The 27,311-nt window shown below is 51.2% G+C and overlaps 10 protein-coding genes across 10 annotated transcripts; 7 read left to right on the forward strand and 3 right to left on the reverse strand.

The window, feature by feature from the left end:
* Positions 1-1,847: 1,847 nt before the first annotated feature.
* Positions 1,848-3,155, forward strand: IAR55_004936 (uncharacterized protein; the record flags this gene model as incomplete). The annotated part of the gene is made up of 1 exon (XM_066948030.1): positions 1,848-3,155. The coding sequence occupies one exon, from the start codon at positions 1,848-1,850 to the stop codon at positions 3,153-3,155; it is 1,308 nt and encodes a 435-aa protein (XP_066801489.1).
* Positions 3,156-3,534: 379 nt separating this feature from the next.
* On the forward strand, positions 3,535-4,446 carry IAR55_004937 (uncharacterized protein; the record flags this gene model as incomplete). The annotated part of the gene is made up of 1 exon (XM_066948031.1): positions 3,535-4,446. The coding sequence occupies one exon, from the start codon at positions 3,535-3,537 to the stop codon at positions 4,444-4,446; it is 912 nt and encodes a 303-aa protein (XP_066801490.1).
* Positions 4,447-5,024: 578 nt separating this feature from the next.
* Positions 5,025-6,356, forward strand: IAR55_004938 (uncharacterized protein; the record flags this gene model as incomplete). The annotated part of the gene is made up of 5 exons (XM_066948032.1): positions 5,025-5,073; positions 5,225-5,457; positions 5,520-5,571; positions 5,634-6,199; positions 6,276-6,356. 5 exons carry the CDS (start codon positions 5,025-5,027, stop codon positions 6,354-6,356), a joined length of 981 nt encoding a protein of 326 aa, XP_066801491.1.
* A 71-nt stretch (positions 6,357-6,427) lies between these two features.
* Positions 6,428-8,055, reverse strand: IAR55_004939 (uncharacterized protein; the record flags this gene model as incomplete). The annotated part of the gene is made up of 6 exons (XM_066948033.1): positions 6,428-6,614; positions 6,685-7,016; positions 7,102-7,411; positions 7,478-7,785; positions 7,844-7,852; positions 7,915-8,055. The coding sequence occupies 6 exons, from the start codon at positions 8,053-8,055 to the stop codon at positions 6,428-6,430; spliced, it is 1,287 nt and encodes a 428-aa protein (XP_066801492.1).
* A 369-nt stretch (positions 8,056-8,424) lies between these two features.
* Positions 8,425-10,443, forward strand: IAR55_004940 (phosphoribosylaminoimidazole carboxylase; the record flags this gene model as incomplete). The annotated part of the gene is made up of 4 exons (XM_066948034.1): positions 8,425-8,455; positions 8,513-9,289; positions 9,346-10,082; positions 10,240-10,443. 4 exons carry the CDS (start codon positions 8,425-8,427, stop codon positions 10,441-10,443), a joined length of 1,749 nt encoding a protein of 582 aa, XP_066801493.1.
* Positions 10,444-10,660: 217 nt separating this feature from the next.
* On the reverse strand, positions 10,661-14,063 carry IAR55_004941 (uncharacterized protein; the record flags this gene model as incomplete). The annotated part of the gene is made up of 4 exons (XM_066948035.1): positions 10,661-13,256; positions 13,330-13,662; positions 13,716-13,831; positions 13,953-14,063. The coding sequence occupies 4 exons, from the start codon at positions 14,061-14,063 to the stop codon at positions 10,661-10,663; spliced, it is 3,156 nt and encodes a 1,051-aa protein (XP_066801494.1).
* A 436-nt stretch (positions 14,064-14,499) lies between these two features.
* On the forward strand, positions 14,500-15,640 carry IAR55_004942 (uncharacterized protein; the record flags this gene model as incomplete). Its single annotated transcript, XM_066948036.1, has 5 exons — positions 14,500-14,526; positions 14,591-14,623; positions 14,697-14,736; positions 14,789-14,845; positions 14,922-15,640. The coding sequence occupies 5 exons, from the start codon at positions 14,500-14,502 to the stop codon at positions 15,638-15,640; spliced, it is 876 nt and encodes a 291-aa protein (XP_066801495.1).
* Positions 15,641-18,649: 3,009 nt separating this feature from the next.
* On the reverse strand, positions 18,650-20,259 carry IAR55_004943 (mitochondrial 54S ribosomal protein uL2m; the record flags this gene model as incomplete). Its single annotated transcript, XM_066948037.1, has 4 exons — positions 18,650-18,698; positions 18,773-18,985; positions 19,044-19,921; positions 20,023-20,259. The coding sequence occupies 4 exons, from the start codon at positions 20,257-20,259 to the stop codon at positions 18,650-18,652; spliced, it is 1,377 nt and encodes a 458-aa protein (XP_066801496.1).
* Positions 20,260-21,084: 825 nt separating this feature from the next.
* IAR55_004944 (uncharacterized protein) lies at positions 21,085-24,184 on the forward strand (the record flags this gene model as incomplete). The annotated part of the gene is made up of 4 exons (XM_066948038.1): positions 21,085-22,287; positions 22,346-22,506; positions 22,569-22,766; positions 22,819-24,184. 4 exons carry the CDS (start codon positions 21,085-21,087, stop codon positions 24,182-24,184), a joined length of 2,928 nt encoding a protein of 975 aa, XP_066801497.1.
* Positions 24,185-24,735: 551 nt separating this feature from the next.
* On the forward strand, positions 24,736-26,406 carry IAR55_004945 (uncharacterized protein; the record flags this gene model as incomplete). The annotated part of the gene is made up of 3 exons (XM_066948039.1): positions 24,736-24,867; positions 25,008-25,438; positions 25,683-26,406. 3 exons carry the CDS (start codon positions 24,736-24,738, stop codon positions 26,404-26,406), a joined length of 1,287 nt encoding a protein of 428 aa, XP_066801498.1.
* Positions 26,407-27,311: the final 905 nt, after the last annotated feature.

Genomic DNA, 27,311 nt, shown 5'->3' on the forward strand with positions numbered 1-27,311 from the left:
TTCCCGGTTACATTCGTGAGTTCGAGGATCGTCAGGACCGTCGGGTTCCTGTTCGGTCATGGATTGGCGGTGGCCTCCTTCGACAGTAGATTGTGAAGACTGTGTCCCCAAGGGCAAAAGGGCAATCTCTCAAGTATGTCACGCAGCGTGTCGCAGAAGACTTCCATCTCTAGCGGCCTTCGACATTGCACAACGATGCTACGCTGGACATTGTTCAGTCGAAGGCGAGACAATCGGGATCAGAACCATCGCAGAGTTGCGCTTCATTCTTCCGCCCATTCATTACCTAAACGCTGCAACACGCATCGAACGGTCCGGCCTCTTATCAATCAATGCGAGAAAGCATGTCCTCGTCATGTCGCTCTCGTCGGATATCGAATGCGACATGTACCCGGAGTGAGACACATCGATTTCAGTCAATTGCCGCCGACGGAATATGAGCACCATGCATCGCCTCCTGTCGACTGTCTGACCTACATCTTCTCCTACTTGTCTATTGTCGACTCAGCCCTACATGACCAATGGCTGTCTGTCAGTTGCTCGCGCAGATCTGCTGATCAGGTGGAACCACAACGAACGGGGTCTATCGAGCTCTCTCCAACGAATAGCCCTGTGTCAGACACTTACCACTTGTCCGACTTTGACAAAAGCGCCGCCCAAATGGCTGAAAACGCCTTCAAGACCTTCAGGTCTAGTCTCGAAACAAAAGGCTTATCGTCGTCCACGTCTTTTGCGATCTGTTGTGGTCTTCAAAAACTTCGTCGGCGCGGAAAAATCAAATCATCATTAGTGCTCGACGAATCCGAAGAGCATCTTGCATGTCACAGTGTCCTGCCCCAAGCCGACCAGCTGAATCTGCTGCTCGAGTGTAGTCGTGAGAGCGGAGGTGTCGGATCGACAAGCTTGCAAAAATCCCACCTATACCTCCGAAACTCGGTCATACGGACCATGGCGATCCTCGATGAGATCATTAATGGAGAGCAAAGTGAATTTCTCCTCCAAAGAGCTTCCTTATCGAACCATAAGATAAACAGAGTCTGCACTCCAGACGAGCCAACCGTTCATCTCTCCCTCGAACAGCGAGCTGTGGTGAGAAAAGTCTTGCAAGCTTTCAGATCCAGTCTGTCTACTGAACCAAAGAGGACGCAATATGTAGTAGGGCTCAGAGAACTCCTGACTGTAGGACGGATTCTTTCAAGGGATTTCCAACCGTGTGCTTTCACAAGAGACTAAATATTGGCTCTCCACTCAGTTACCCTCCGTCAGGGACGTCCGGGACCTTCGCAAGTCTGATTCATGGGAAGAATCGATGGTCACTAACTATGAAGGAGTTTTGCGGAACGTAGAAGAGCTTCGCGCTCCACAAGAAGGCCAGGTCGAGCTCAGATGGATAGTAAAGGCTTGGGTGGCCAATACTAGGGCATATGGGTACGGCACTGTTAGCATCTTGGACCATATATGCATAATCCTCCCAGTGATACGGAAAACAATTTGTAAGTGTGATCGGCATGCACAGTGTGTTATGCCAGGCTACCCATTCAGTCATGGTCGTGCTGCAATCACGGGTCGCCTCTGTCTTGGCTGCCTTACCCGGAGCAGCTAATTCCTCCTCGAGGGCTCAACAGCTCTCCGGCCTTCGAAAAGACAATGCAGGGACAAAGGGAGCATCGAACCTTTGACATGGCATGCTCATACTGTCTACAAGGGATGAGATAGAGAGCGAGCTTCGGGCGACTAGAAGTACGGGTACTTATAGTCGGACCAAGGTTGCCACTGTTGGACGAAATGAACCACATTGAACTTCTACCCATTTCTTTACCAACGAGAAAACAATCATTTCAAGCGACATGTCCGATCCCTCCGCCCCATTCCCATTTTTTGATCCAAATGATCCTCCTGATTGGATGGACTTGGCCTACAATTTCGATGACGTCTCTGAATATGCCGCTTATGAATATCATTCGACATCAAGCCTTGAGAATGTCGACTCTGGTCCAGCTCGAACCTCAACAACCTTGACAAATACGGCTGCTGCCCAGTCAGAAGCTTCCGCATCGGCGGGCCACGCTTTGACCTCCCCGGCTGGCCCTAGTGCGAACAGAACAAGGAACGGTGACACGCCCTCCTCTTCTCACCATAGCCGAGATTCTGCTGGGCATAGGTACTCCCCACATGAATCGTGTCACAGGTCCGGCGGATCCACTCGCCACCACACCCTCGGTCGCTCTACTCGTCATTCTCAGAATCTGGCAGGGGCAACCAGCTCTTCCGCTCAAGTCTCATCCTCTGTGAGAGACAAGACGATACCATTTGTCCTCTCAAAACACGACCGGACGGCCCTCCTGAAGATTTTTAACTGTTTCAACAGTGCCCGAGACGATTTCGAGATGTCCCGGCACGACATTTCGCCCTCTACCAGCCGTTCGATCAGGAACGGGATCAGATACCTGGTCTATGAGGGCAGAGCGTTTTCCAGACTCGGTTCCCAGGATTTTCGCAACGAGAGCTCGCCGCAATTACCCAGTCGGGACGACTTGAATCTTCAGCTCAAACTCAGCCTTCAGGACCACACGAATCCACATAAAGCACTCGCTCGCACAATGGCAGGTCTATCAGAGGAACATCAAAATCTTATTGACGCAACCTTGGTGGTCAGCTGTCTGTTGGACAGGATTGACAACGGAGACATGAGCAAATATTGGAGACCGAATTTCAACGACCAGTCTTACGGTGACGAAATCATCCTATCGCCCTATGAGAGAGACGCAATCGGTCGAATCGACCTGGGACTGAGATTTCATCGCTGGGAAGAACCAGAGAGGACTCAGGATCTTCAAGGTCTGACGGACCTTTTGGGATCCCAGGGAGCTTGTGGACATAAGCCAAGCCGCAGATTTCGGCCGCGAGCCCTTCAGAATACACCTTACAGCTTACAGACTTCCTTGCCTGACCGAGCCGCAGTCTACAGGATGGTGCTTTCGACAAGAGGAAGCCCGGTTGAGATTAGCCAAGAGGCTGCAGACGTTTATAACGGGATATATGAGGCTGCGTATACGGCGTCAGCCGGGGCACAGAACATGTCAGAAACAGAAGACCGAGGGGAAGGGACAGCAGAGAGACCAATTATCATTGATTCCAATCCCGATTCTCCCTAGTTTTTGGAGATTGTCCTCCGCCTATGATAGCTATGCGAGTGACAGTGACATATTGCCATGAAGAGCACATAGTGACAGACGGTTCAGTCAACCGTATGTGCATGAGATGTGGAGGTACTATCTCAGATCAGCGAAAGACTGGTCGCATGTGGCGCCGTGGCATCATATCTTTGGAAGACAAGCTGCGACTCCGTATTCCTTTTACTGAGGGGGTGGAAACAAAAGAGATGTGCAGTATGACGTCTGTGTGAAAGGAGGGCTTGGTACGAGGCGTTTGAGAATTCAAGCTCATAAAAGTCGATTCACAAGGGCAACGAGAATATAAATACAGCAAAGAAAGCAAAGAAACCTCGTATTCAAGCTAGTAGACTCCACTTTTATGGCTCCCGCAACAAAACATTATCAGCTTGACGTACCATCCCAGCAGAATAATATCCTCAGCATGTCTTCTGTCAAGCCGTCTTCTGGAGCCATGATTCGGTCTGACTTTGAACTTGGTGACGAGGACTTCTGGCCTGTATCGGACCTCGACGATGTGCCACATGTCAATTTTGACGAACTTCCACCCACTGACTATCATCCGGGATCACTGGAGACATTCTCTGAAATGTACCAAAACACATACCATCGGCCCGAGTCTTTGTGGGGTTCTGCTACCGACCGATCCTTTGCAGGGCATCCGAACCACCAGACAATCGATAATGGTATGGACTGGCAATTGATGGACCACAGTAACATGGAGTTTTCCGATTTCGAGTGGACACAGATGGATAGTGTTACGCCCCATTCCTCTGCATCCTCAAGGACGCTATCACTGCATCCAGCAAACTTGGAGCCTTTACCAGCTGAAAGGGAAGCTTCTCTCGCTGTACAACGCGCACTTTGCGCTCAACGAGAAGACAACCTTGGTTTCCATTACCCAACATCATCGGGAGTTCACGAGCGCATCACAGTTCCAGCGGAAACGTTTTCTAACAGCTTCTTGGCGCCTCCTGATGATGTCTTAGACAGCCTGCTCAGAGAACAAGGTACATCTGACTGGAACCCGCATGACCCTCTGAGAAAAGCGGTCGTGATCTTGAACCTCTACAACCAAGCCTCCCGGAATATGCACAGCGGTCGAAATCAAGCGTGGCCATTTGATCACGGGTCTCCCAGACCAGGTGGCCACTCAGCCATCTGCAATTCGGTGACTGATCCAGGTGAACAAGATGCTATTAGCGATGTTCTCTCTGCGGTCCGTGGCTCTGATTGGTCAGAGCCTGACAAGACCACTTACATTCGAGGCTAGGAAAACCTTCTCAAAGGGAAAGTCTCATCAGAACAGTTTGAGGATCCTGCCCTGGAAGACACTCTGTACATGATGTACACCCAATTGCCTTCTGATGTGCAGCTACAGAGCCTGCGTGATCAATCACAGCACGGGTCTGGCAAGAAATCGACGTCCATCACTTTGGACGACCAGACAATCAAGTCGTACGTATGGTCGCGCTGGAGACTCGGTGGTGTGCCAGGTACAGCCAGGTACTGAGACGGAGGCAGAGAGATCGTGACGCCGGCGAGAATGGTAGGCGAGCCTTCACTTGCTAGTTTTGCATGCACACAGAACATAGGTGAATGCCCTTTGGTAGATACACAATACACGTAGAATGTATAAGTTACTCCAGTGTTGGATCAAAGCCGAACATGTGCCACGTGCCACCCGACTTTACTCGGCCCGAATCCAACTGATCGGACGGAATGAGATTGACTACACTTTGATTTCATCTGTCTCTTCTTCGCTCTTCTCTGTCTTGTCTTCTAGTTGCCCAAGTCATCACTGCCTATACTCACTCGCATCTGTCTCTAGATCAACAACGCCAAAGCACAATGGTCTTCTCGTCCGCTTCCCCTCGATGTCTGGTCAGAGGTTCAGTCAGTGCGTGATTTCTATGGGGTCATATATCCCCCTCACTTCCTGTGATACGAAGTGGACGTGATGTCGTCCCCAAGTTTGCGCCGTAGATCGACATTTTATCGTTGACGCTCTAATCTGACTTCGTCTTCCTTTCTTCTCTCAAAACACTCAGACATCGACGAGTTCTTCCACCTTCCTCACATCGTTCGACCAGGAGAGACCATCTCCTCCACCAAACTCACCAAGCGAGCAGGTGGCAAAGGTGCCAATCAAGCTTATGCGGTCGCCAGAGGAGGAGGAGCGGTGGATCTGGATGGTGCAATTGGGAAAGATGGGATATGGGTCAAGGAGATGTTGCAAGGTGCTGGGGTCGGCGTCGATAGTTTGAAAGTGTTGGAAAATGAGGTGAGTCATAAGAATCTTTGGGAGTAATTCCGCATCGGCGCTGACACAGACAATCTCTGCAGTTGACCGGTAGAGCCATCATACAAAGTGCAGCCGACGGCGAGAACTCTATCGGTGCGTGTCTGTCTCTACCTCCATACTCCCTGAATCAGTCATCTAACAGTACGATATGCTAGTCCTTCACGCCGGAGCAAACTACTACCTGCCACCCGGTGTTGCCTCGCCGGACCTCAAACGCTACACTCATCTCCTCATTCAAAATGAAGTTCCTCTCCCTTCGACCCTCTCGTACCTCATTGGGGCTGGCGAATCGACCCTCACTTCAGTATTCAACCCATCCCCCATGTTATCTCCCTCGCAACTCCGGGATTTCCCATGGAAACACCTCTCATGGCTCATCGTAAACGAGGGAGAACTTGGCGATCTACTCTTGGCTTTCAACTCTTCGTCCCCCAACCCTTCTCATGGAGATGACGATCATCTGCAGGCTCAAGCTTCCGCCGGTATTCTCGCTTTACACGAGAACGAATACTTTTCGAAATCAGTGGGGATCATTTGTACTCTTGGATCGAAAGGGATACTGTATTTCCAGCCAGGAGAGAAAGTGGGCCACCTACCTGCGGGCAGACTGGTCTACCCTTTGAAGGACACGACGGGCGCAGGGGACTGTTTCGCAGGGTATTTCACAGCTGGGCTGATGTCTGGCGCAAAGCTTGAGGATGTACTCAGAACTTGTTTAACCGTGAGTGCGGTGTCGGAAATTCAGTCCATTTACAACAGACCATGGCGCTTACTTCGACGCGTCCTTGATCTGACAGGCATGCGCGATCTGTGTTGAGAACGAAGGAGCGATGGAGAGCGTTCCTCTCCGAGCTACCGTACTTGACCGTCTAGTATGATCATTCACCACAACCATCCACCATGCATAGATGTAGACTGTTCTAGACTTTTTCCCCCCTTCTTGCCATGTTTACAGTTTTGCCTTTGGATCCCCTTCCGCCGCAATCTTGATTTCCCATGCCATCTTACCGAAAAAGTCGAATACTGGTCTACTGTCCGCTCGTGCATCTGCCGAGCTTGCTTGACCTAAGGCTGCACGAGCTGCGATACCCTGAGCAATGATAGCAAGTCTGAAAAGGATCCACGATCGGACCCAGCTGTTGACGATTATGCCAACATCAGCATCTCTTATGTCGTTTTTAGCATTGTTTCAGAGATCGCACTCACGCCATATGAGGTATTGGCCATTCTTCCCATCTTCGAGTACCACCATGATACTCTCCACCCTCATTCATCCCTTCCACCCACCATCTTTCCAAATCGTCTCCCTGAGGTATCCCGGTCTCACCACTTGTTAGCCCTTTCATTCCAAGAAGAAGTGTCATATCGTCTCTTTGTCCTTCTCCTAGTGCCGAAGACATGCCCTTGAGGTGCTCAGACGACAATGGCGGGAAAGAGAACGGCAAAAGGACGTTGCCAAGATCCGCGAGCGGCGATCCCAGTGTACATAGCTCCCAATCCAAGATGCTGATGACTCTTGGTTCCGTGGGGTGGAAGATCTGCCCATCATTTCATGTCAGGTCAGCCCAACTTATAGCCGGCCAGGCCAATGCTGCACTTTTGCGATGTTTCCGAAGAACTCACGAGGTTATCAATCTTGAAATCTCCATGAACGACACTTCCGACTCCCCCCACCTTTTCTTCCTCGCCTAAACGTTTTGCCCCCTCCTCAAACCATCTCTTCATCTCTGCCGTGCCCCAGATCGGTCCTACTTCGTCTCCTGTCTCTTTGGATCTAGCCCGACTCTGGGCATCTGAAACTCGGAGGAGAGAGATGACTTGACGGGGGAAGTAGGGCTTTTGTTCCGGAGGCGGTGCGAAAGATGGTGGTAAGGCTAAAGACGATAATGGGATGGTAGACAGACGAGTAAGGGTATTTATGGCTGATTTCCAACTAACCAAGGAAAAATTCGTATCAGCTAGCCTTCTACAGCCTGCGTTACAGAATGAGCTAGCTTACCATGCCCACCTCTCGTCTCGAGGGAGCTCCTTCATCCTCACGTCAGTGAAAACCCTACCCTTCATATATTCCATCACGTAGAAACTAGCTCCTGCGACATCTTTATCTTCGCAGAGAACGTAGACCTTGGGGACCGGTACTCTTCTGTCTTGGTCGACTTTGTCGTTGTACGTATTGAGGGCTGAGAGGACCAGATACTCTCGATCGACTCGATGAGCGGTTGGTGAGAGAAGGGGACCAGACGGTGCTCTGCGTAAGACGAACGACCGGGAAGGGGAGCTCGGGGTGAGTAGGTAAGTCGGGTTGGACTAAATCGCTGCTAGTTCAGCTCGTGTTCCCTTCGTTTTGCCAGAGACAGTGACTGACTTGACCAAACTGTCGTCTCATACATGTTAGCTCAGACTTTCACGAAAGTTGGACATCTTCATTCAGCTCACCTTGAACTGCTTCACTTCTACGGGCCCCCTAAACCCTTCGATATTGTCCTCCAGATATGGTACTAGCTTGTCGAGCGGTAAGGCAGAACGAACATCGCTCAGTTCTTGGCCCGATCTTGGGATGCTAGTCTTGGTGGACATGTCGTCTGATACCATCCGTGGGCCAGATGAGATTGTACGGGGGGTGGTGGGGGAAGATGGTCAAGTCAAGATGTCACCACACGATGACTTGAGCAAGGGTGGACAACAACATTCCGGTCAGCTGGATAACCGGAGGGGTTTTGCCTGGCTCAATCACGACATCATTACAAAACCATTACAAAATCGATGAAAACATCGATCACAAGCACCTGCGACTATTTTGTAATGCTACGACTTCCACGTGGTCGCGATCATGATCATCGTCGAGACAACTTTTTTTCTCCCGAGTCTGTCATTCACTGTATTGATTGACCTGTTGGCCTGATAGCACGCTCTTCATATACCCAAGCCAGAAAGTGATCGATCAACATGGCACCACGAAAGACAGTCGGCATCCTTGGTGAGTTGTGAATACGCTTCACGTGCATGGGAGACAGCTGACACTGCAGCGCAACAGGCGGCGGCCAACTCGGTCGTATGCTCACGCATCCCGCTGCACTCCTCGGCATCCCCCTTCTAATCCTCGATTCTGGCGACTACACACCTGCCAAACAGACCCTGCTCGCTCCTCAACCTCATTCCCACCCTGATGGACCCTTCACTTCCGAACAGCATATCCGGGAACTGGCCTCGAAATGCGACATCTTGACCGTCGAGATCGAGCATGTCAACGCGGACGTCTTGGAAGCGGTCGAGAAGGAAGGGTTGTGCGAGGTCCAACCGTCTCCGAAGACGATTCGGTTGATCCAGGACAAATACGAGCAGAAGAAGTATCTTGCCGAGAGAGGGATTCCCGTAGCTCCGTTCGAAGGGTTACCCGCTACACCGAGGGAGGAGGATGTCGTTGCTCTCGCCGACAAGCTGGGTTTGCCCATCATGTTGAAGGCGAAGACATTGGCTTATGACGGAAGAGGCAACTCACCACTCCAATCCATCGACTCAGCAGCTATCAAAGCTTCTCTAGCTCATCTGGGAGACCGACCTCTCTACGCTGAGGGGTGGGCACCATTCGTCAAGGAAGTTGCGGTGATGGTTGTCAGGAATAAGGAGGGGGAAGTGAGAAGTTACGATGCGGTGGAGACTATCCACAGAGAGAGTATCTTGAGGGTGTGTCTCGCGCCGCTCAGAGGTGAGAAGGGAGTGAATCAGCGGGCGAGGGAACTGGCAGAGAAGGCGGTCGGTCATTTGGAAGGTGCTGGGATCTTTGGTGTGGAGATGTTCCTCATGGCAGATGGTGGGTTCATGGCGTGCTGTTTGCGTCCGCTCAGACAGTCGCTTATACGCCGTTAGGCACTCTCCTCCTCAACGAGATTGCACCTCGACCACACAACTCTGGGCACCACACTATCGAGGCCTGTCTCACCTCTCAATTCGAGAATCATCTCCGTGCTATCCTTTCTTACCCTCTCGGCTCGACCGCTCTCAGAGTCCCCTCAGCAGCCATGATCAACATCCTCGGTTCTTCATCGTCTATGGACCCCATTCATGCCATGGCCGATTCAGCCCTCAGTGTTCCCGGCGCCGCTGTTCATCTTTATGGCAAAGCTGAAAGTCGAAAAGCTCGAAAAATGGGACATATCACCCTGACCGCCGAGAGCGATGCCGAGCTCACCGATAGGTTACGAACGATCCTCCTCGCTCAACCTGATTCCGATACGAACTGGATCGATCCCATCGCCCCTCCTCCACCTTCACCTTCTCACTCGCACGCAAAACCTCTCGTCGGGATCATCATGGGTTCCGATTCGGATCTGCCCGTCATGATTCCCGCTACCAAGATCTTGGACCAGTTCAACATCCCGTACGAATTGACGATCACCTCAGCGCACAGGACTCCCGAAAGGATGGTCAAGTACGCCAAGGCGGCTGCGGGCAGGGGACTGAGAGCTATCATTGCAGGTGCGGGTGGTGCGGCGCATCTACCGGGAATGGTGGCGAGTGAGACCAGCTTACCGGTCATTGGCGTGCCTGTCAAAGCGAGCGTGCTGGATGGAGTGGACTCCTTGTACAGTATCGTGCAGATGCCTGTGAGTGTGAACTTGTGTTTTCAGCTTCGTGTTCAGCTTCATATGGCTACAGCGTCATTTGGGCCTCCCACCCATTATCCAGCCCATTTCAAGCTCGGCCGCTTCGACGTGACTTCTACCTAGATCAGCTGCTGATTTGAACCTCTTTATCGCACAGCGAGGCATCCCCTGCGCAACAGTCGGCATCAACAATTCCACCAACGCTGCACTTCTTGCCGTTCGGATCCTCGGTACCTCCATCCCCGCTCTGCAAGAAGCGACCGAAGCTTACTCGAAGAAGCTGGAGGAGGAAGTGTTGGGGAAGGTGGAGAGATTAGAGGAGATCGGTTGGGAGAAGTATGCAGAGGGTTTGAAGAACTAGTACTTCCCAAGTGGTCAAGTGTAGTGGACGGGTGTTTGTAAGGGAGAAGTAGACTTTTAGGATAGATGGATGGCTCATCGATGAAATATACATATTTGCATATCGTCTTCGCTTCGTCTCCTTGCATTAAAGTACGTTCACGCTCTCTTCTGCTCTCATCACATGCCATCTCCCCCGATCAATCATGTACGTACCCAAACACTCTCGTGTCTTAATATCATTCCGTCTTCTCCTTCTTCACCCTTCGTCTCTCCTTGATGTCTACTATCAATTCCAGAACCTGCGCCTCGCTGAATCCCCCTTCTATTGGTAAACTAGGCTTGAAGCTTCTCAATTTTGGATACTTGATCTTTGCTTCGGGCTGGAAATCAGACTTCACAATCTGGCGTACCGGTCTAGGATCAGGCTCATGATTGGCGACCGAATGCTTTCGATCTAACGGCTCAACAGCATTAGGCCGAGAACTTTGTTGCTGTTTGGTAGGCCGACCGCCTTTGGAACTCGTCTTTCCAGCTTCAGCGTCCCTTCTCTGACGACTAGTAGCGTTGGCGGCGTTCGACTGTCGAGTCGATGTTGATCGAGTGGCTCGTGATAAATCTGCTGCTCCGAAATCCTTGACTCGTAAATTCGTACCCGGCGCCGCCAAAATCCACGCAGGGACGACCACCTCGTGCTCGCTTGCATGTTCATCCTCGTCTTCCGAATCAGAAACAGAGTCGAAATCTGGATCTTGTTCTGCCGTATCATCAAGTGAATCGAACCTTCGATGAGTTTTGCTCTCCCCGTTGATCATTCTTTCTTCCTCCTCCTCGTCTTCCTCCTCGTCGATGTCCATACTCTCAGCCTCACCTTCCTCGTCATTTTCTGATCCTTCGCTGTCTGCCCCACGACTCACGTGGCTGCGAGTCAGATGATCCCTCACTAGATCTGCAGCTCGCTGCGCTTCGCCCCCAGTCTCGCCACTCGGTCTCCCCCAGCCAGTCAGTCTCCCTAGCATGCCACCAACTCCTCCGCCTCTCCCATTCAAAGGACTGTCTGCTCCTCCTCGCCTTTGCCCGTCATCTCCGTCGTCTTCTAGTTTGATGATCCGCATCGAGGCTAAAAAGCTTTTCACTGAACCGTTTTTGGACGATGACGCGCTACTTCCCACTTGCGATCTCGGAGTTTCGTGGTCCATTCTCAACCTTTTGTTCTCTATTGATCTTGGTGCTGATTCGAATTCTCGCTTCACCCCACTGGTCTGAGCATGTCTGGGCGATTGAAATGGGTTTCCAGGGTTTACTTGCGTTGTGACAGTGTCGGGCCTTGAAGCTGAGACATGGGTAGGGATAGATTCGTCTTCGTAGGAAGCGGAAATGTCTGCCTCGTGTCCACGATCTTGAGTCTGGGTAGTATCAAGACCGTCGGGGAAACCGACCCGAGCCTCAGTTACTCTGGTATGTCCGAACGTGGTTGAAGCCTGAGCATCCGTATGCTGTAGATATATTCTCTGTCCAAGTAGTCCGTGCGATCGCGACAATGATTGTTCGGACTGCGATTGTGATTTGAGAAGACTCTGATCACTATCATCGACCAGCAATTCACTCCGAGTTCTCAGATCAACGTCAGTGGCGCGACTGTTCGTGATGGGCGAGTGGACGTGATGGGGATCGTCTGTGACCTCTATTCTTGCCCGATGCTTTGCATCTTGATGGCCATTGACAGCAGGTCCGGACTCCGCCACCAGCTTTTCGGCCTCTCTTGCATCTGCCTCATCCTCGTTGTCCATACTCTGTCCATCCTCCATCTTGATATCCTCGGTCTGAAGCTTGTTTGCATGGGTCGAGGCGGGCATCTGCACACCATCTCTACCCTCGACCGCTTGCCTTCGGACGACAACATGTATATCAATGTTCTTGTCCTCCTCCGCATCATCATCTTCGACAGAGGCTTCTGCTATTCCCGTCTCTTCGTTCGCTTCTTGTCGTCCATCATCCTCCTTCTCGTCTTCGTCATCCTCTTCGAACAATGCCTTTTCCCCGGCGGCATTTGCAATCGAATGGCGTGAGCCTTCAGCTTTTCGCATTTCCTCTCTGTCGTAATCAGACAGCTCTTCCCCGTCTTCGTTGTTCACGCCTTGAGCATGCTGGGAGCTGTCGGGGGTAGGTATTGACAGTGGGTCGAAATATCCTCTTTTCTTGCGTTGCGGGACAATTGGTCGGACCGGTATGTCATCGTCATCGCTCTGATCTTGGTCGGCTTTTCGCTGCTTGTCTTTCTCGTCTTCCTGCTGACAGTAGTCTAAGACAGCTTCAAATTCCTTACTCATTGGCAGACTTTGAGCCGCAGGAGGAGGGGACGGTGATTTCGGTGATAGATCAAGGTGTGACGATTCCACCCTTGGGTGAAATTCTGCGTCCGTTTCTCGCTCCTTCCCTCCCCTGGTGGTCGAGCCCTCCGCAGGACCGTTGCTAGTTTGTCCTGCTTGACGTGATCCGGTATGGACGATATCGATTGCAATGTCTGCTCCGAATATTGTGATATCCTCAAGTTGCCTCTTAGCCTCGTCGGGCTTTTCGAATATCCACTCTGGGATAGGTTTCGGCTTTTTGCCTCCTGCTGGTGCGAGATACGGTTGCAGGAAAGAAGAGAGGGTCCCCCGTGCTTGAGGCGGTTGAATTGAGGAGGGAGATGAACGAGGGAAGACGGGTTGAGAAGTAGGAGGAGGAGCCGGCGTTTGGTATAGCTGCCTAGGACCGGATGACGGAAATGATTGCGGTCGAGAAGGCGTTTCCATTTGACTCGACTGATTTTGTGATGGGTCCGAGTACGATCTGATCATCATATCAGCTGCTGCTGCTGCTGTTGGTTTTCCTCTGTAGAGCGAGTGTTCAATGTCCCACTCACTCCCCAAGCCACCACTTCCTCAGGACTTTCTGTACATCTCCATCTCGGCTTCCTCTGCCTACCTCCGCAGTGCCGATGTGGAAAAGCGGATCGTTCCTGTCCCCGCTGAGTACCTCCCATTTATTGACATATAGTGCGACTCGGGGCAGATCCAGATATGGAGACCCAACAGTGGATCTGATATGTTGGCGTTTAGCGGACTTCGTGGCAGATCCCGGAACACTTGGACCTGCTTGTCGAGATGTATCTTCGAGAACAAAGCGGAAGGACTGTATTTTGAATATCGCACGTAAATGGGAGGTGAGAGTTTCTTGACCTAGACCAGGGATCGCCCTACAGCGAGATTAAGCTCCACTTGCTTTATCCCGAAACGACACACGACCCACTTCTCAAACTCGTCTGTCGCATCTACGTCGAAGATGACCTTGGCATGATGCGTCTGATCCGTGATGAAGCCGATGATTTCGTTGTGCGGATCATCTTCTGTTCGATACGACGAGAACTGGTTTCAAAGCAGCTCGATAAGCGCAGCTCGATAAGCATGGGTCGGAACGATGGAAGTTCAATGTCAGAAATGGAGGAAGAGAGAGAGTCATGAAGCAATCGATCACTTGTTTACTTACCGATTTGAGCTGACAATAGCCCCCTGCGACATCAAGTTCAAGGTTGGCACCATACTGCCGATCATGCTGCACGACGGCTTTGGCCAGCCATGATCCCAGACTTTCGGCCATTTGTGTCCTGTTCTACTGCTCCCCGTTTGTTGTTGTATGAAAGGCTGACGGCGCGATGTAGGGATCAGTGTCATGTTGAAGGAAGAAAGTTGCGAGTGAATGCTCATGTTGTCAAGTTGAGCTTTGGACGCGTTCAGAGAGGTGGAGGTCACAGGTCAATGTGATAAGCACGTGTCATGCTGGGTAATCATGACGTGGAATATCATCATCACCTGTTCCCATCGGGAATGGGGGTCCGAGTGGAGGTCTCTGCGGGAAACGAAGAGATGAGGTGCTGGCTATTATTATCATCATGCTTACATAGACGAAATGATCATGTCCCCATCTCCATCCTCTGATTTCCTCTGACTTCCCCTTGGGCTCGTTCCATGACATCACCTCGTTGAACCATCGCTCCCTCATCGGCAACAAGTCATAGAGAGATATTTCAAGCAAGATGACGCTGGCGTCTGTTGATTTCAAGGCGAGCTTCCCAAAAGATCAGCTATCCGGATTGTTCAGAGCTGACCAGTGTCATTCTCATGCAGACCGAGTTCGCGGTCGACATGACCTGTCAAAATGTACGCTAGACTCTTCACAGACTGCAAGATTGATGAGCGAGACAGATACACTGACACCGAAACATATTCACAGTGTGTAAACGCTGTCTCAGGCGCTCTGCGAGATGTTCCAGGTAAGTTCGAGCGTGCCGAGTAACATGACAACGATGCTTATGTTGCACACAGGGGTCGAACGGTATGACATTGACCTGGAGAGCAAAAGAGTGACGATAACAGGCAAGAGTGCGTCGCGGACTAGTCACGTCTCAACTGCATAACGTATGCTGACATATGGCTATCATCTGCAATTTTTCGGTAGCACCGCCATCACACCTCCTCACCGCGCTAAAGTCGACAAACCGACAAGTCATCGTCCGTGGCACATCCTCGGCATCACTCAACACCCCTACTCAGGCTGCCGTGTCAATACTTGAATCACCTCTGCCTCTCCCCGCTTCCATAGCTTCAACCTCCAACCCTATCCTTGCTGGCGTCGAAAACCCTATTTCTTCCTCGGGACTATCAGATCGTGCTCTACCCGGTATGAACGAGGAGGAACACTCCCAGAAAGTCTTTGGCATCTGTCGATTTGTTCAGATCGCCCCGAAAATCGTCCTCATGGACCTCACGGTCCGACTCCCTCCTCCCGCACGGGTGGGTCTCGGGACAGCCGACAAAGCGAGATACAACGTCTATGTTTCTTCCACTGGCAACTTGGTCGATCCACCGATAACCACCGGCAAGCCCTTCGTCAAGCTTGGAGAAATTGAGCCGGACAAGGAGGGCTACGGAGATATGTTCAAGGAGGTCGATGGGGAGCTGTGGGAGTGGATAGGAAGAGGTTGTATTGTTGAAGCGGCAAGCAGCGTTTCAATGCCTCCGAATGCCCGAGCTAGTACACGGACATCTACGATAGGCAGAATATTCGCAGGAGTCGTGGCGAGAAGTGCTGGAGCGTGGGGGAATGATAAGACCGTTTGTGCGTGTAGTGGAAGGACTATGTGGGAGGAGGGCCGAGATATGGAAAAGAAGTTTTGATCGTGTAAGGTCGAACCGAGTGCCTTTCGAGTTCGGCTGTAGCCTTCTGGGAATTGCGTGATTAGATACAAATGCACAAGTAGATGTGAATCTAGGAATTATAACACAAAGCACTCACAACATCCACGGCAACAAGTCTGCTACCTTTCGCTCGACGTTTGTCCGCTTTTCAGCGAAGGTCCACGCAGCAATCAGTGACTCCTCTTGAACGCGTAATTGCGTAAAGCTGTACGGGACATCAGTTGAACGGTTTCATCGTTTCCAGAAAGGCAGACGATGATCCTGACTCACCTCAACTCTGCTTGATCAATCATCCAGCGTTCTCGCTCATCCAAAAGCCCACCAAAGCCATCCTATCCAAACGACCACCGCAACTCCGACCACCTTTATATTCCCTCTATCTTCCTCCATGTCTCTCGAGGTGCATGCCCCTTCACTGTCGTCCATCGGCTCGATCACGTATATCTTCGTCACTTCTTCGCGGGTGAACGACTGTCCGTTGACGAGGGTAGTGGAGATCTCCCGAGTCTCATAGGATGTGACGGAGATGACCATTTTGCGGGCCGTCAACCGCGCGAGATCGCGGGATCAGGAGGCTGAGTTGAACGAGCCTCGATCACAAGCGGCAGTGCTGTCAGACAAGTATACTGCGTGATATCCGACCGCGTTGAGACTGTAACTGTGCGTTGGGATCAAATCTCTCTCAAGTGCCGGTTGTCAGCTTTTGTTTGAACCTGTACATGTCAGGAACATTATGAGGACTCCCTGAATGGCGCGAGTGATATTGTCACGATGGTCAATGTGGCTTCAGTCAATGAGCCCTGCCACACGACGGGACAGCACGATATGTAGGATAACGAGGATAACGAGGGACTTAACACAGATATCTAGAAGGGCTTGATGCAGCTTCAGATAGACTCAAGTACCACAGTGATGTCATCGAAGCACTAGGTATGACTTTCAATCGAGAAATTGCTAAGGAAAGGCTAAAACAACGAGAGCTGAGTCTATGTATCTATAGATCTCCACTGTACTCCATCCACCGGGACGCATAGAGCATCGTTCAACTGTATCCAATGTGACACCCTTTGCCTCGGACTTCGGCGAGTATGTCAATTTATGCTCGAAGATATCGAAGATGTCAAAGATATCGAGAGGGTTTTATGTAACGATCGACTGATCGTGGTCGTGGCGGAATGGCCGTCATGACACCTTCTGCCACAGGATCTCTTGCTCATAAGATGTCACATCCTTGCATAATGGCATTAACATCAATCATGTGAGGGACCAAAGGATGCTGGGTACACCACATCAGAGCCAGAAGGTTGTCCTGGCAATTTGAAAGCTTCCTCTTCCAGAATTTCGGTCAGATCAGATATGCTAGTATCTACTACAAATGACACCATAGAAGCTGTTGAACAGCCACCCGTCAGTCCTTCTGTCCAGCATCGTCTTGCGCTCTGATGTGGACATGAAACAATGCCACTTACAAGTGCCCGGAATGGTCAGATCCACAGCCCGCCATGCTTCCCTCATTGAATTACCAGCAGATGCCTCTTGCTTGGTATCACGTGTCTTGTAGTATGCCGACCATAATCTCCTTGCGGTGCTTCGACGATCACTGTTGGTCTGGGCAGCTTCAGTTCCTCCGGTGTAAGAGAGGCTTTCATCTCTCGTCCAAGCCATTTGGAGCCCCATTTGTTGGCTTCTGACTCGAGTGCTGAGTGCAGCATCATGTCAGCAAGTGGCTTTTCAATCAATACCTGAAAATGACCTGGTCTGACCTTTGCGCTCTTTTGCTATCATTTCTGTTTCACTCTCAGACCTCTCTGAAGGAACCTTTGCCATTGCTTTGTCCAAGGCCACAGCATCCTCGATGTAAGCCTTGCTGTCTTCTGCAGGAGGAAGTCAGCCAAGCCTGAGTTTCTGGTTCTTTTTTCAGCAGCAAATCGGGAAGCACTAACCTAGTGTACTGGTAGCATTGGTGCCAGTGTTGTTGCTTGGAGACAATGTGGTCAAAGGTTTCGTGATGGCATTTGAAGTGTTAACACTAGCTTGGAAGTAGTGAGAACAAGTTTGATCGGTTCGAAGGTGAGTAATATGGGTCAGAGATACAACCCACCTAGATACCCCCTTTTATACCTTAAAAGGTCTCTGATTCTCCAGGCAACTAGCGCGAAGTAGCAAACAACCATTGTCAGGTTCTTCTTGGAGGCGGTAAAGGATGTCACCTCAGATTACAGAGGAGATCCCATCTTGGTGATGTCACAGACTGCAGTCAGTACTACCGAAAGTAGAAAAATGTAATGTGTTAGCAATGACATTTGGGTCTCCTCCTATATGTCTACTGCACATCCCTTGCCTGTCAAAGGGATGTCAACGAGGTTACAGCTATCTGAAGACAAAAGGAGTTTTTTTGAGGTCCGCTTGACGTACTTGTGGGTCATGGTCTGTTCGCCTCGACGAAGGCATATTGGGAACCTTTCATCCCACGGAAGCCAATCTTTTCGCGTGACGTACGTGCGCTGCATCGTTGCCATCCTCGATATGGCTATAACGATCACCTTTCATCGTCTCTTAGCTCATTGTGGATTTAGCCAGTCTTGTCCTCCGTTCCTTTCCCGCGGGTTGTTTCACTTTGCGCAATTCCGCATCGACGACGACAAGCCGCAATCAAGGTTGCTAATCTGTTTCATGAACCTTTTATTTGTTCGCTTATGAGGCGTACGTGATATACCCAACAACAACAACAACAACAACAACAACCAGCAGCAATGATGTCACGTCGGTATCTCCGAGGAAGCGCAGTCAAGCTTACCTTGGAGTGGTTCTGAGTGATGATGTCGTAAGAGGTCTGCGTCTCGAATGACACATGGATCCGTGCTGACGGCAGCGATTTCTAGTATCAGTCTGGCAGTGTTAGTCTGGTCCCCTCATACCAAGACGATGTGCCACGATAATCCTTTCAGATCGTGGAGATATGATGCATAATGTGCAATGGTTGGTATCCTAGTGTTTGGCAGCAGTCTGCTTTCCTCTCGGTCGTTCCGTGACCACACTGAGAGCGAAACAGTTGTCAGCTGTACTCTGCGCGGTTCCGCCGCCAGCCGCCAAAGCAAGATGAAAACGCACGCCTTGTTCCCGTCCTTGTCTTTGGGTCTCCTTGTCCTGACATGTTGCAATAAGCCATAGATCGATCTGGGGTGTTTGTTTCCCTTGCCCTTTCCTCGTCCACCACCGTGCGGATGGTCGACGGCGTTCATTGCCACACCTCGGACGTGGGGTCTACGACCGAGCCATCGAGATCGGCCGGCTTTACCAAGTACACGAGATTGATGTTCCTTGCTACAAGGCGAAACAGTCATTAATGAAAGACAGCCCGAGTGAGTCAAATAAAGCTTACTTGCTGACCACGCCAACTGTCGCAACACACCCAGGATCCAGCTTCCTCACTTCTCCGCTCTGCAATTTGATCAAGACATAACCCTTCTTAGGGACTCGATCCCCCTCCTCATCGAAACCTCCACCCATTGTCAGGACGTCGGATCCACCAATGGCTCGTCCATCAGCAGACTGGTGGGACACGACTTGAGCGAAAGTACCGGCCGATCGACAGAGTTGCATCTTTCCGTCAACGGTGAGCGAAAGGTTGTGAACCTGCGTTCCGGGTGGAAGGAGATACAGCGGAAGAACGTTGCCGGGTTTGAGCGTGACGGTACGAAGCAGACCAAGAGCACGTCGCATCTCTGGTGTGTCAGTCGCGGGAGGTTTGTCTGATCGAGGAGTAGAGATGACAGGAACGGAAGAATCGTTTGAGGAGATCGCAGCTGTTTGGTCGAATTCCCTAATAACGCTTTCGGGGATACCGCCACGATATGAGACGACCACATCACCAGCTCTCAACCCTTGGGGCGCGACAATATAACTCCATCCACCTTTCACCGCCTCCATGGACTTCTTCGTGCCCTTGTTCTCAACCAGTAAACCCTCATCGGCGTCCTCGACACTGATCGATCCTGTGCTTCCCCTCTTCTTGATCAGAGCGATATGAGCACTCCTCCCCGGATCATACTCAATTCGGATCACGTCATGTTCGCCGCTTTCGACACGGTGGAAATCGATCGAACGCAATCGTCTCTTGTGACCTCCTCCAATGTGCCTGTTGACAATTCGACCAGTATTGTTACGACCACCTTTTCGTCGCAGAGGAGCGGTGAGTTCTCGTAGAGGACCACCTTGGTGAAGATGGGGATGGTAAGGGTAGACAACATGTCTCAAACTCTGTAGGTGATGATTCGAGACGTTAGTGACCAAGCAATGAACACCATTGGAGACACTCGTGACAGGATGTCGTTGTCCGTCATCAAGTTTCTGCTACTCACGGGAATGAACGGAAATCCCTTGCCGGTATACTTTTTCAGCACCGATCCGTCGTCCTTCCTCACGGGTGGTGGTCCACCAAACATCATCTCCTGCTTGTCCTCCGGTCTCGCCTCGGATGGTGTGGCGTAACCTCGAACGACAGCGACATTCTGAAAGCGAGATGTAGAGGGAAGACAAGTACGGAAGACCGATCGAGCCGTGGTAAGAGCCGAGCGAGGGACGGTCGACATGGACATGGTGACGAGGTGTAGGTCTGCGACCTTTCAATTGCCAGCAGATACCAGTCGAACGAGTCAAACCTATGCGTCGCAAATAGCTCCAAGACAGACAGAGAGACGTTGATGCGAAGCGACGTTGAAAGTCGGGACTTTCGAGGCAGAATTGGGCGAAGGGGAAATTCTCAGAATTCTCCCACGCGATGTCCTGTCAGAATTCTGTGAAATCTACTGTCGGACATTTCTGCCCGTGCGTTTTGTAACAGCTGCGAGTGTTATTACCAGGACTCGTTATATCTCATGTGTAATGCAAATGGGATTACCCCAGGTGTTTGTAATCAGATCGATTACCCTGATCAAACATATCCCGTGACCTGTTGTCGGTGCACCTTTTTATCACGCCGGCCCGCAATCCGAGGGGGATCCAGCAGCACGGAGGCAGAGGTCAGATGGAGGGTCACAGGTAGGCAAGCGTAAAGCAGCGGCGGATCATCGTGTTTTGGGGAGGGGGGATTTGTCACGTCTAGCGAACGCATGGACCAACGACACATCATCCTTGTTTTTGACCTGTTGCTTTGTACTACTCGCTTTGGACGTACACTTTTCAGACCTATCCGGCACAGAGACCAATCACCAGGATCACCTAGATTGCAGTCGTCATCGGAGCCGGATTTTACCGTGGCTCGGTCATCGTTTTCCGACGTCTCATCGCATTGATTGTTGCAATCACTCTTAATTGTTTTCCATATTCCGTTGGCGCAGACCACCACGACTATCTCTGCCAGTGACATCTCTTGTGGACACTGAACACACCGTCGGGCGACTAGTTGTTCCCGTTCTGCCAACATGTCCGCACTCCGGAAAGCATTCAGACCTCAATCGTCCACCAATAAACCCACCAGCCCGACACCTCAACCCACCCTCGAATTCGTAGATAGTTCTTTACTGTGGGACGTGGAGAACGGTCAGGCTGTCCCCGCCGCCGATGGCAAAGGAAAGCAAGCTGAGAGGTTGTGGGGTCTGGAGAATTTCGGAAACACCTGTTATTGCAATTCCGTCCTCCAGTCTCTTTACGCCTGTGAGGTCTTCCGCCGATTGGTGGAGGCCTATCCCGATGTGCGACCTCCTCTCAGTCCGTTAGGTCCTCCGCCCGGTACAGCCAATCAACCCATCGCCAGCTCCGCAGCCGTGAATGGGAACAACGGACCTATGAGCCCGGGCGCAGGCAACAACAAGGCGAATCCTTTCGAATCACCGGCGCTGACGAACGGATCGCCCCTGAGTCCAGGAGGCAAAGAGAAGAGGAGCTGGACATCGATGGGGAGAAAATCGACCGCTACTGGAGCCTCTTTGCCGACATTGGGAGCCCTACAGGCTCAGGCTCAGCAGCAACCACTATCATCGCCTGCACCCCTCCCTCTTCCGGCGCCCACATCGGAAACACCGAATCCGACATACCAGTCCCTGGAACCTGACCCGAATCAACCTGATCCATCCGTTTTTCAAACTATACAGACTCTATTTTATCATCTTTCGACATCGCCATCACACCAACCTGTCACCCCCAAGAATCCAGGCAAAGATGCAAACAGCGCGAACGTCCAGACAGCTTCACTTCTCCCCGACGCACCATCCGCTGCTCCTGCCAATCCTGCCAACCCTACTCCATCCTTGACTACCACCTCTACTCCCGCTACGACCATACCACAGGGTCCCCCTTTACTAGCATCTTTGCCACCGCCTTCGGCACCTCGAGGTGGAGGGCCTTTCCAAGCTGGGAAACTCGGTCGAGGTGTCGTGAGACCAGAGGACGTCATGAGAACCATCAAAAGAGAGAACCCGATGTTCCAAGGCATGAACCAACAAGACGCTCATGAATTCCTTGGTTGGTTGCTGAATCGCGTTGCGGAGGAGATCGAGGTCGCGGACAGAAGTCTGAAGAGTCAGGGCAAGGAGGTCCCAGAGGGAAGGGGAAGAGGCAAAACCTTCGTTCAAAACCTGTTCGAGGGTGTGTTGACGAACGAGACGAGATGTCTGAGTTGCGAGACTGTAAGTCTCTACAGTTCACAGTCCGTAGAACATCGCTGATTTTCAAAAACGACCGCAGACGTCCTCCCGTGAAGAATCATTCCTGGATCTTTCCATCGATATTGAACAACACACTTCGGTCACCTCATGTCTTCGGCAGTTCTCGGCAAGTGAGATGCTGTGCCAGAAAAACAAGTTCTACTGTGACTCGTGCTGCGGTCTTCAAGAAGCCGAGAAAAGGCGAGTCTACCGCTAACCCTGTTGTACTGTGGTTATCGCTGACTGGACTGAACCACTTGCAGGATGAAAATCAAGTCGCTGCCAAACATCCTTGCCTTGCACTTGAAAAGATTCAAGTACCAGGAGAGCACCGGACGTTACGCCAAGCTCTTCTATCGTGTTCCTTTCCCGACCGAGCTCCGACTACCGAACACAACCGACGACATTGAAAACCCTGACAGGCTTTACGAGCTATTTTCGGTCGTGGTGCATATCGGAAAGTGAGTCTAACAAGCCGTTGCTGACCCGCCAGGCTTGCTGACGTAAACACAGCGGTCCTCACCACGGACACTATGTCTCTCTTGTACGATCCGGCGGCAGATGGGTGATGTGCGACGACGAAAACGTGGAACCTATCGACGATTCAGACATTTACCGATACTTTGGTGATTTCCCCTCAGGAGCAGGCTACGTCCTCTTCTACCAAGCCGTAGACTTGGATGTCACCACTCTGGGCTTGAAGAACCCGCCCACTCCGGTGGAGACTGAGCCCGAAGCACAAATAGAAGATTTGGCTCCCGTGCCAGAGCACTCAGCAGCAGTACCAGTACGGGAACAGGTGACTCCCGGAAAACTGGATGACACACCTAGGCTTTACACTCCCCCCACACCTGCTACGACTGGCACGCCCAAACCGGTCTCCTTTGAATCTACGCCTCCCTTACCGCCCATGCCTAAACGCACATCCACAGGCCCTACACAATCGGTACCGAGATCCACCGGTTCCAGCGCAACTACTACTCAGACGACCGAACGCCAATTTGGGTTCAGCTCGTCTCAGAACGCTACGGCGATACCTTCTACACGCCATCCTGTTCAGCCTCCAAAGGCTGGGAAAGACAAGGAGAAGGAGAAGGAAGGTGGCAAGTGGTTGTCACGGGTGACAAGCAGGACCGATAAAGATAAGGACAAGAGAGCAAGCATTGGGTTAAATGGTTCGACGCGACCTCAAAGTCGCACTACTAGCCAACAAACACTGCCAACCATCGACAGCACGACAAATCCTTCGAAATCCGTCTCATCGAGACCTTCCACCGGTCAAACGACAGCAAGTACAACATTTGGGGGTCTGGGCGTCAATGTTCCTGCCGCCATGCACGGGTCGGGTGCAGAGGGTGTCCAGGGTGTTGCGAGCGAAAGCCCCGCGATTTCGAACTCAGCCTCGCCGCCTAATATGTCCAGCTCTGTTATGTCCTCTTTCTCGGCCGCTTCCGCTTCCACAAGCACGACATCGTCGTTCCCTGCTTCCTCCAACCAGACGGCTGCCAAATCGATCCCGACTTCCAAATCAGCTTCTGCTAACCTTGCTCCACCGATTACCCACAAAGCGCCGTCATCAATGTCATCTTCCCAGCAGTCTGGACTGTCTTCCTTGGGCAGAAAGCCAAGTACGGGTGGTCGAGACAGAACAATATCGGGAAGCAGCACGACGAGTGCGTCAGGAACCAGAGGGGACGCGTATGGAGGTGGGGGCAGTCTCGGCAGGAGACTGAGCGGAATGGGAGGGAAATTGAGTAGAAGTGGTAGTATGGGTTTTGGCAAGTTTGGATTTGGGAAGAAAGATAAGGACAAGGGAGACAGAGAGGGCATACAAGAGGAGACGCGGAGGGAGGAGGAGAGGAAGGGTCTTTTGAGCTGAACGAGCTTAGGGCGAGGCAGGAGGTAAAGGAGAAACGGACTTTGTAGGAAGGTGAAGAAGCGTACCGCTGAAACAGAAATGGAGACTATGCGGATGGACTTGCTGAGCAAACTGACCTGAAGTAGAGCTCGAAGAGGAGTGAAACATGAAGGATACTTGAACACAATGCTGTTCGGATGATGTAATCGATTAGTGATCAATGGGATCACGGGATGAAGTGCAGTTAGTGAATCGGAGGAGGATCTCAAAACGAAACCTGCCAACAATATAGGTTGTACGAAGATATGCAGTGCTTGTGGATCGGTCGTATACATCTGGGTCACTCACAGTAGGAGCACATCATGCTGCTTGAGCTCAATGCGCTGCCGTCGATCAAGTGCTCGCTTGTAACTGTCTGTATCACCGCCATTGTATGCTATACGAGTATCTATCTGTTTATCATTGCGGCGATCACCGCTCGACACTTGATTCAGTCCACACACTCTGCATTGATTTCCGTATTTTGTCACTTCTCTTATATAAGTGACTATACTTCGTCAACCTATCTCGAAATGTCCCAATGCGATTCGAAAGAAGCGGGAGCATTTCATCAGCACCAAACTCCCGGACCTGGTCGATACGCCGCTGCAAGACCTGTCCCCTATCCTGAAGAAGCATCGATCTTGCCAACGGACGATCTGGAAGTGAGTGCTCCGATTAGTCTCTCTCCTTCCCCTATTGATCATTCAAACCCCATCAAAACACATACGCATACGCCCACTGACTTGCGTCGCATAAGTGCATGCACAAGCAAAGCTAATACTATGCCAACTAATGACGATAGCCCCAGACTCTACTCGTACTCGTCGGACTACCAGGATCTGGAAAGACGACATTTGCGGAATCTCTCGTCCGAGCTTCCAATTCCGCTTCTAGCTCTCAACCATCTTCGTCATCTTCATCATCGTGGGAATGCGCGCTGGGAACTGTTTCTGAATCGAATGTGAATCCAACTGAACCCAATCTCGCTCCGCATGGTATCAACTCCACTACACCTGGCTTTGTATTCAATTCCAACTGTCAATCCGAATCCGTGGTAAGGCGACAACAGCAACAACAACAACAACAGACACGGCGACGACAACGAAGAATATGGATCCGAGCATCACAGGATGATGCGCCGAGCAGACGTCGTCAGGAATGTGAATCCAGAGTCAGGTGGGGTCTGAGACAAGGTTACAATGTGATTGTGGATAGGTGTGGATTTGACGTCGTGTGAGTAACCGAATGATCATGTGTGTTTGTGGGAATTAGATGTCGTACGTTGGGGAAAAGGGATCTGCGAACGAGAGGAACGAAACCGAAATCAAATGAACGGAATGATTCCCGCCAAGCGGTCGAGATTTCAAAGATCACCGGTCGACTGTTCCTTTCAGTGAACCCACCGATTTCGATTTTGAATCGGCCAGCGGCAACAGTCTCGTAAAGTCGAGCTGAGCTGACCGGTGCTCGCTTCTAGTCAACGAAGTCACTTTATCAACATTGCCCACTCGTCCTTTCCTCTCCCTCGACCCCGTATCCACTGTCTTATCTTCGACGTTTCAAACTCCACGCTCGAAGCACGACTCATGGCAAGACCATCTCATCCGACAATACCCGACGCCGAGACTGGATTACGAGTTTTGCGCCAGATGAGAGCAGGATTCAGACCTCCCACTTCACATGATGGGGAAGGGTTCGACAAGATTTTCACGTTGACCGAAAGGGATCAATCAGGTGGAGTTGGCGTTGATACTGAAGTTGGAACTGGAACTGGATCCCGAAATGCTGTAACTGGAACTGGAACTGGAATCCGACTTCCAGACGGAAGGGTAACAGATGGTCGAGCTGACAACGTTCGGTGGGACGAAGATCATGTCTGGGACGTTTTGAACAGGATTGAGGAACAGGGCCAAGGGGAGACAAAGCCAGGAATAATCGCACATAGACCTCCAGTTGGGATCTCGGATGACTCGCAAGGAAGAGTACGAAGTGGTATCCACCACGAGGTGGTGCGAGGTTCAGTAACCTGGAGCGGAGATCAAGGCCGTGGGCATGGTCAAAGTCATGCCTATCTCACCGGAACTCCGATTTGGTCTAGAGGGATATCTGATAGCAGAGCAGGGAGAGGAAGAGGAAGAGGTACGGCAAGTCTCCACAGGGGAGACAGAGGCACCGCTTTGTGGAAAAGAGAGAACAATTAAATTCGTACTAGTCATCCCAATAACATGACCACAAGGCTATCCGTCCTTCGTCTGCGCCCTTTGCCAGGACGTTTCCGGTCCCGAAGCATGAATCGAAACCCTTTGACCATGTGCCGATGGTGTAAGATATGCGTGCGTTTTCGGTCTGGGCACGACCGCGCAACAAGATATCAATTACGAGACACACTGGGGCCTTTGACAATTAGTTTTGCTGATTTTTTTTCGCTGGAACCCAGGCGTCTGACTTGGAACTGTAACTTCAGTGTACCAACGAGTAATCCTCCTCTCGTCATAACTTTATCACGGGAAAGAAAAAAGAAAGACCGAATCACTTTACGCCACGCGAGGTCGTGAGGCGTGATACACGAGCGACTGGTTATTTCGAAACCAACAGGATAGATTACGCTAGTCCGTTCCTCGTCAACAGGACAACAGTCTAAAATTCGACCCTCTGTGTGGGAACCGATCTGCGGGGGAAAATAACCCTTGTTCCCCCCTCGCCGGGCTTCTTTTCTGTTCATCCCCCCACCCCCCCAAGGAAAATCCTCTCTCTGCTTCCCCCAAATGCTGTTATCGTACCTGAAGCAGTGGTGATTCGCGGAGTTAAACGGATGGAAAAGGGGAGCATGTTTATTCCTGGGTGAGAATGAGTCGCTGTCCCAATACCGCTGGATAACGCGGGTACCAGCAAAGGGGTCTTCACCCCTTCCCTGTGACTCATCATCATAATCAACATCATCTTCATCATCATCTACGTTAACGTTAACACGCCACCAAGGGCAATCGATTGCTACCGTTTGAATTGATATAATTTGTCATTATGGTTTCTCGTCCCAAAGGGATCGACTGAAAAACCATCTAACACCACAAATTTTTTGGTCATTTTTCTTTCCGTCTCCCTCCCT

The sequence above is a fragment of the Kwoniella newhampshirensis genome, chromosome 9 (genome assembly GCF_039105145.1).
Source record: "Kwoniella newhampshirensis strain CBS 13917 chromosome 9, whole genome shotgun sequence".
Lineage (NCBI taxonomy): Eukaryota > Fungi > Basidiomycota > Tremellomycetes > Tremellales > Cryptococcaceae > Kwoniella > Kwoniella newhampshirensis.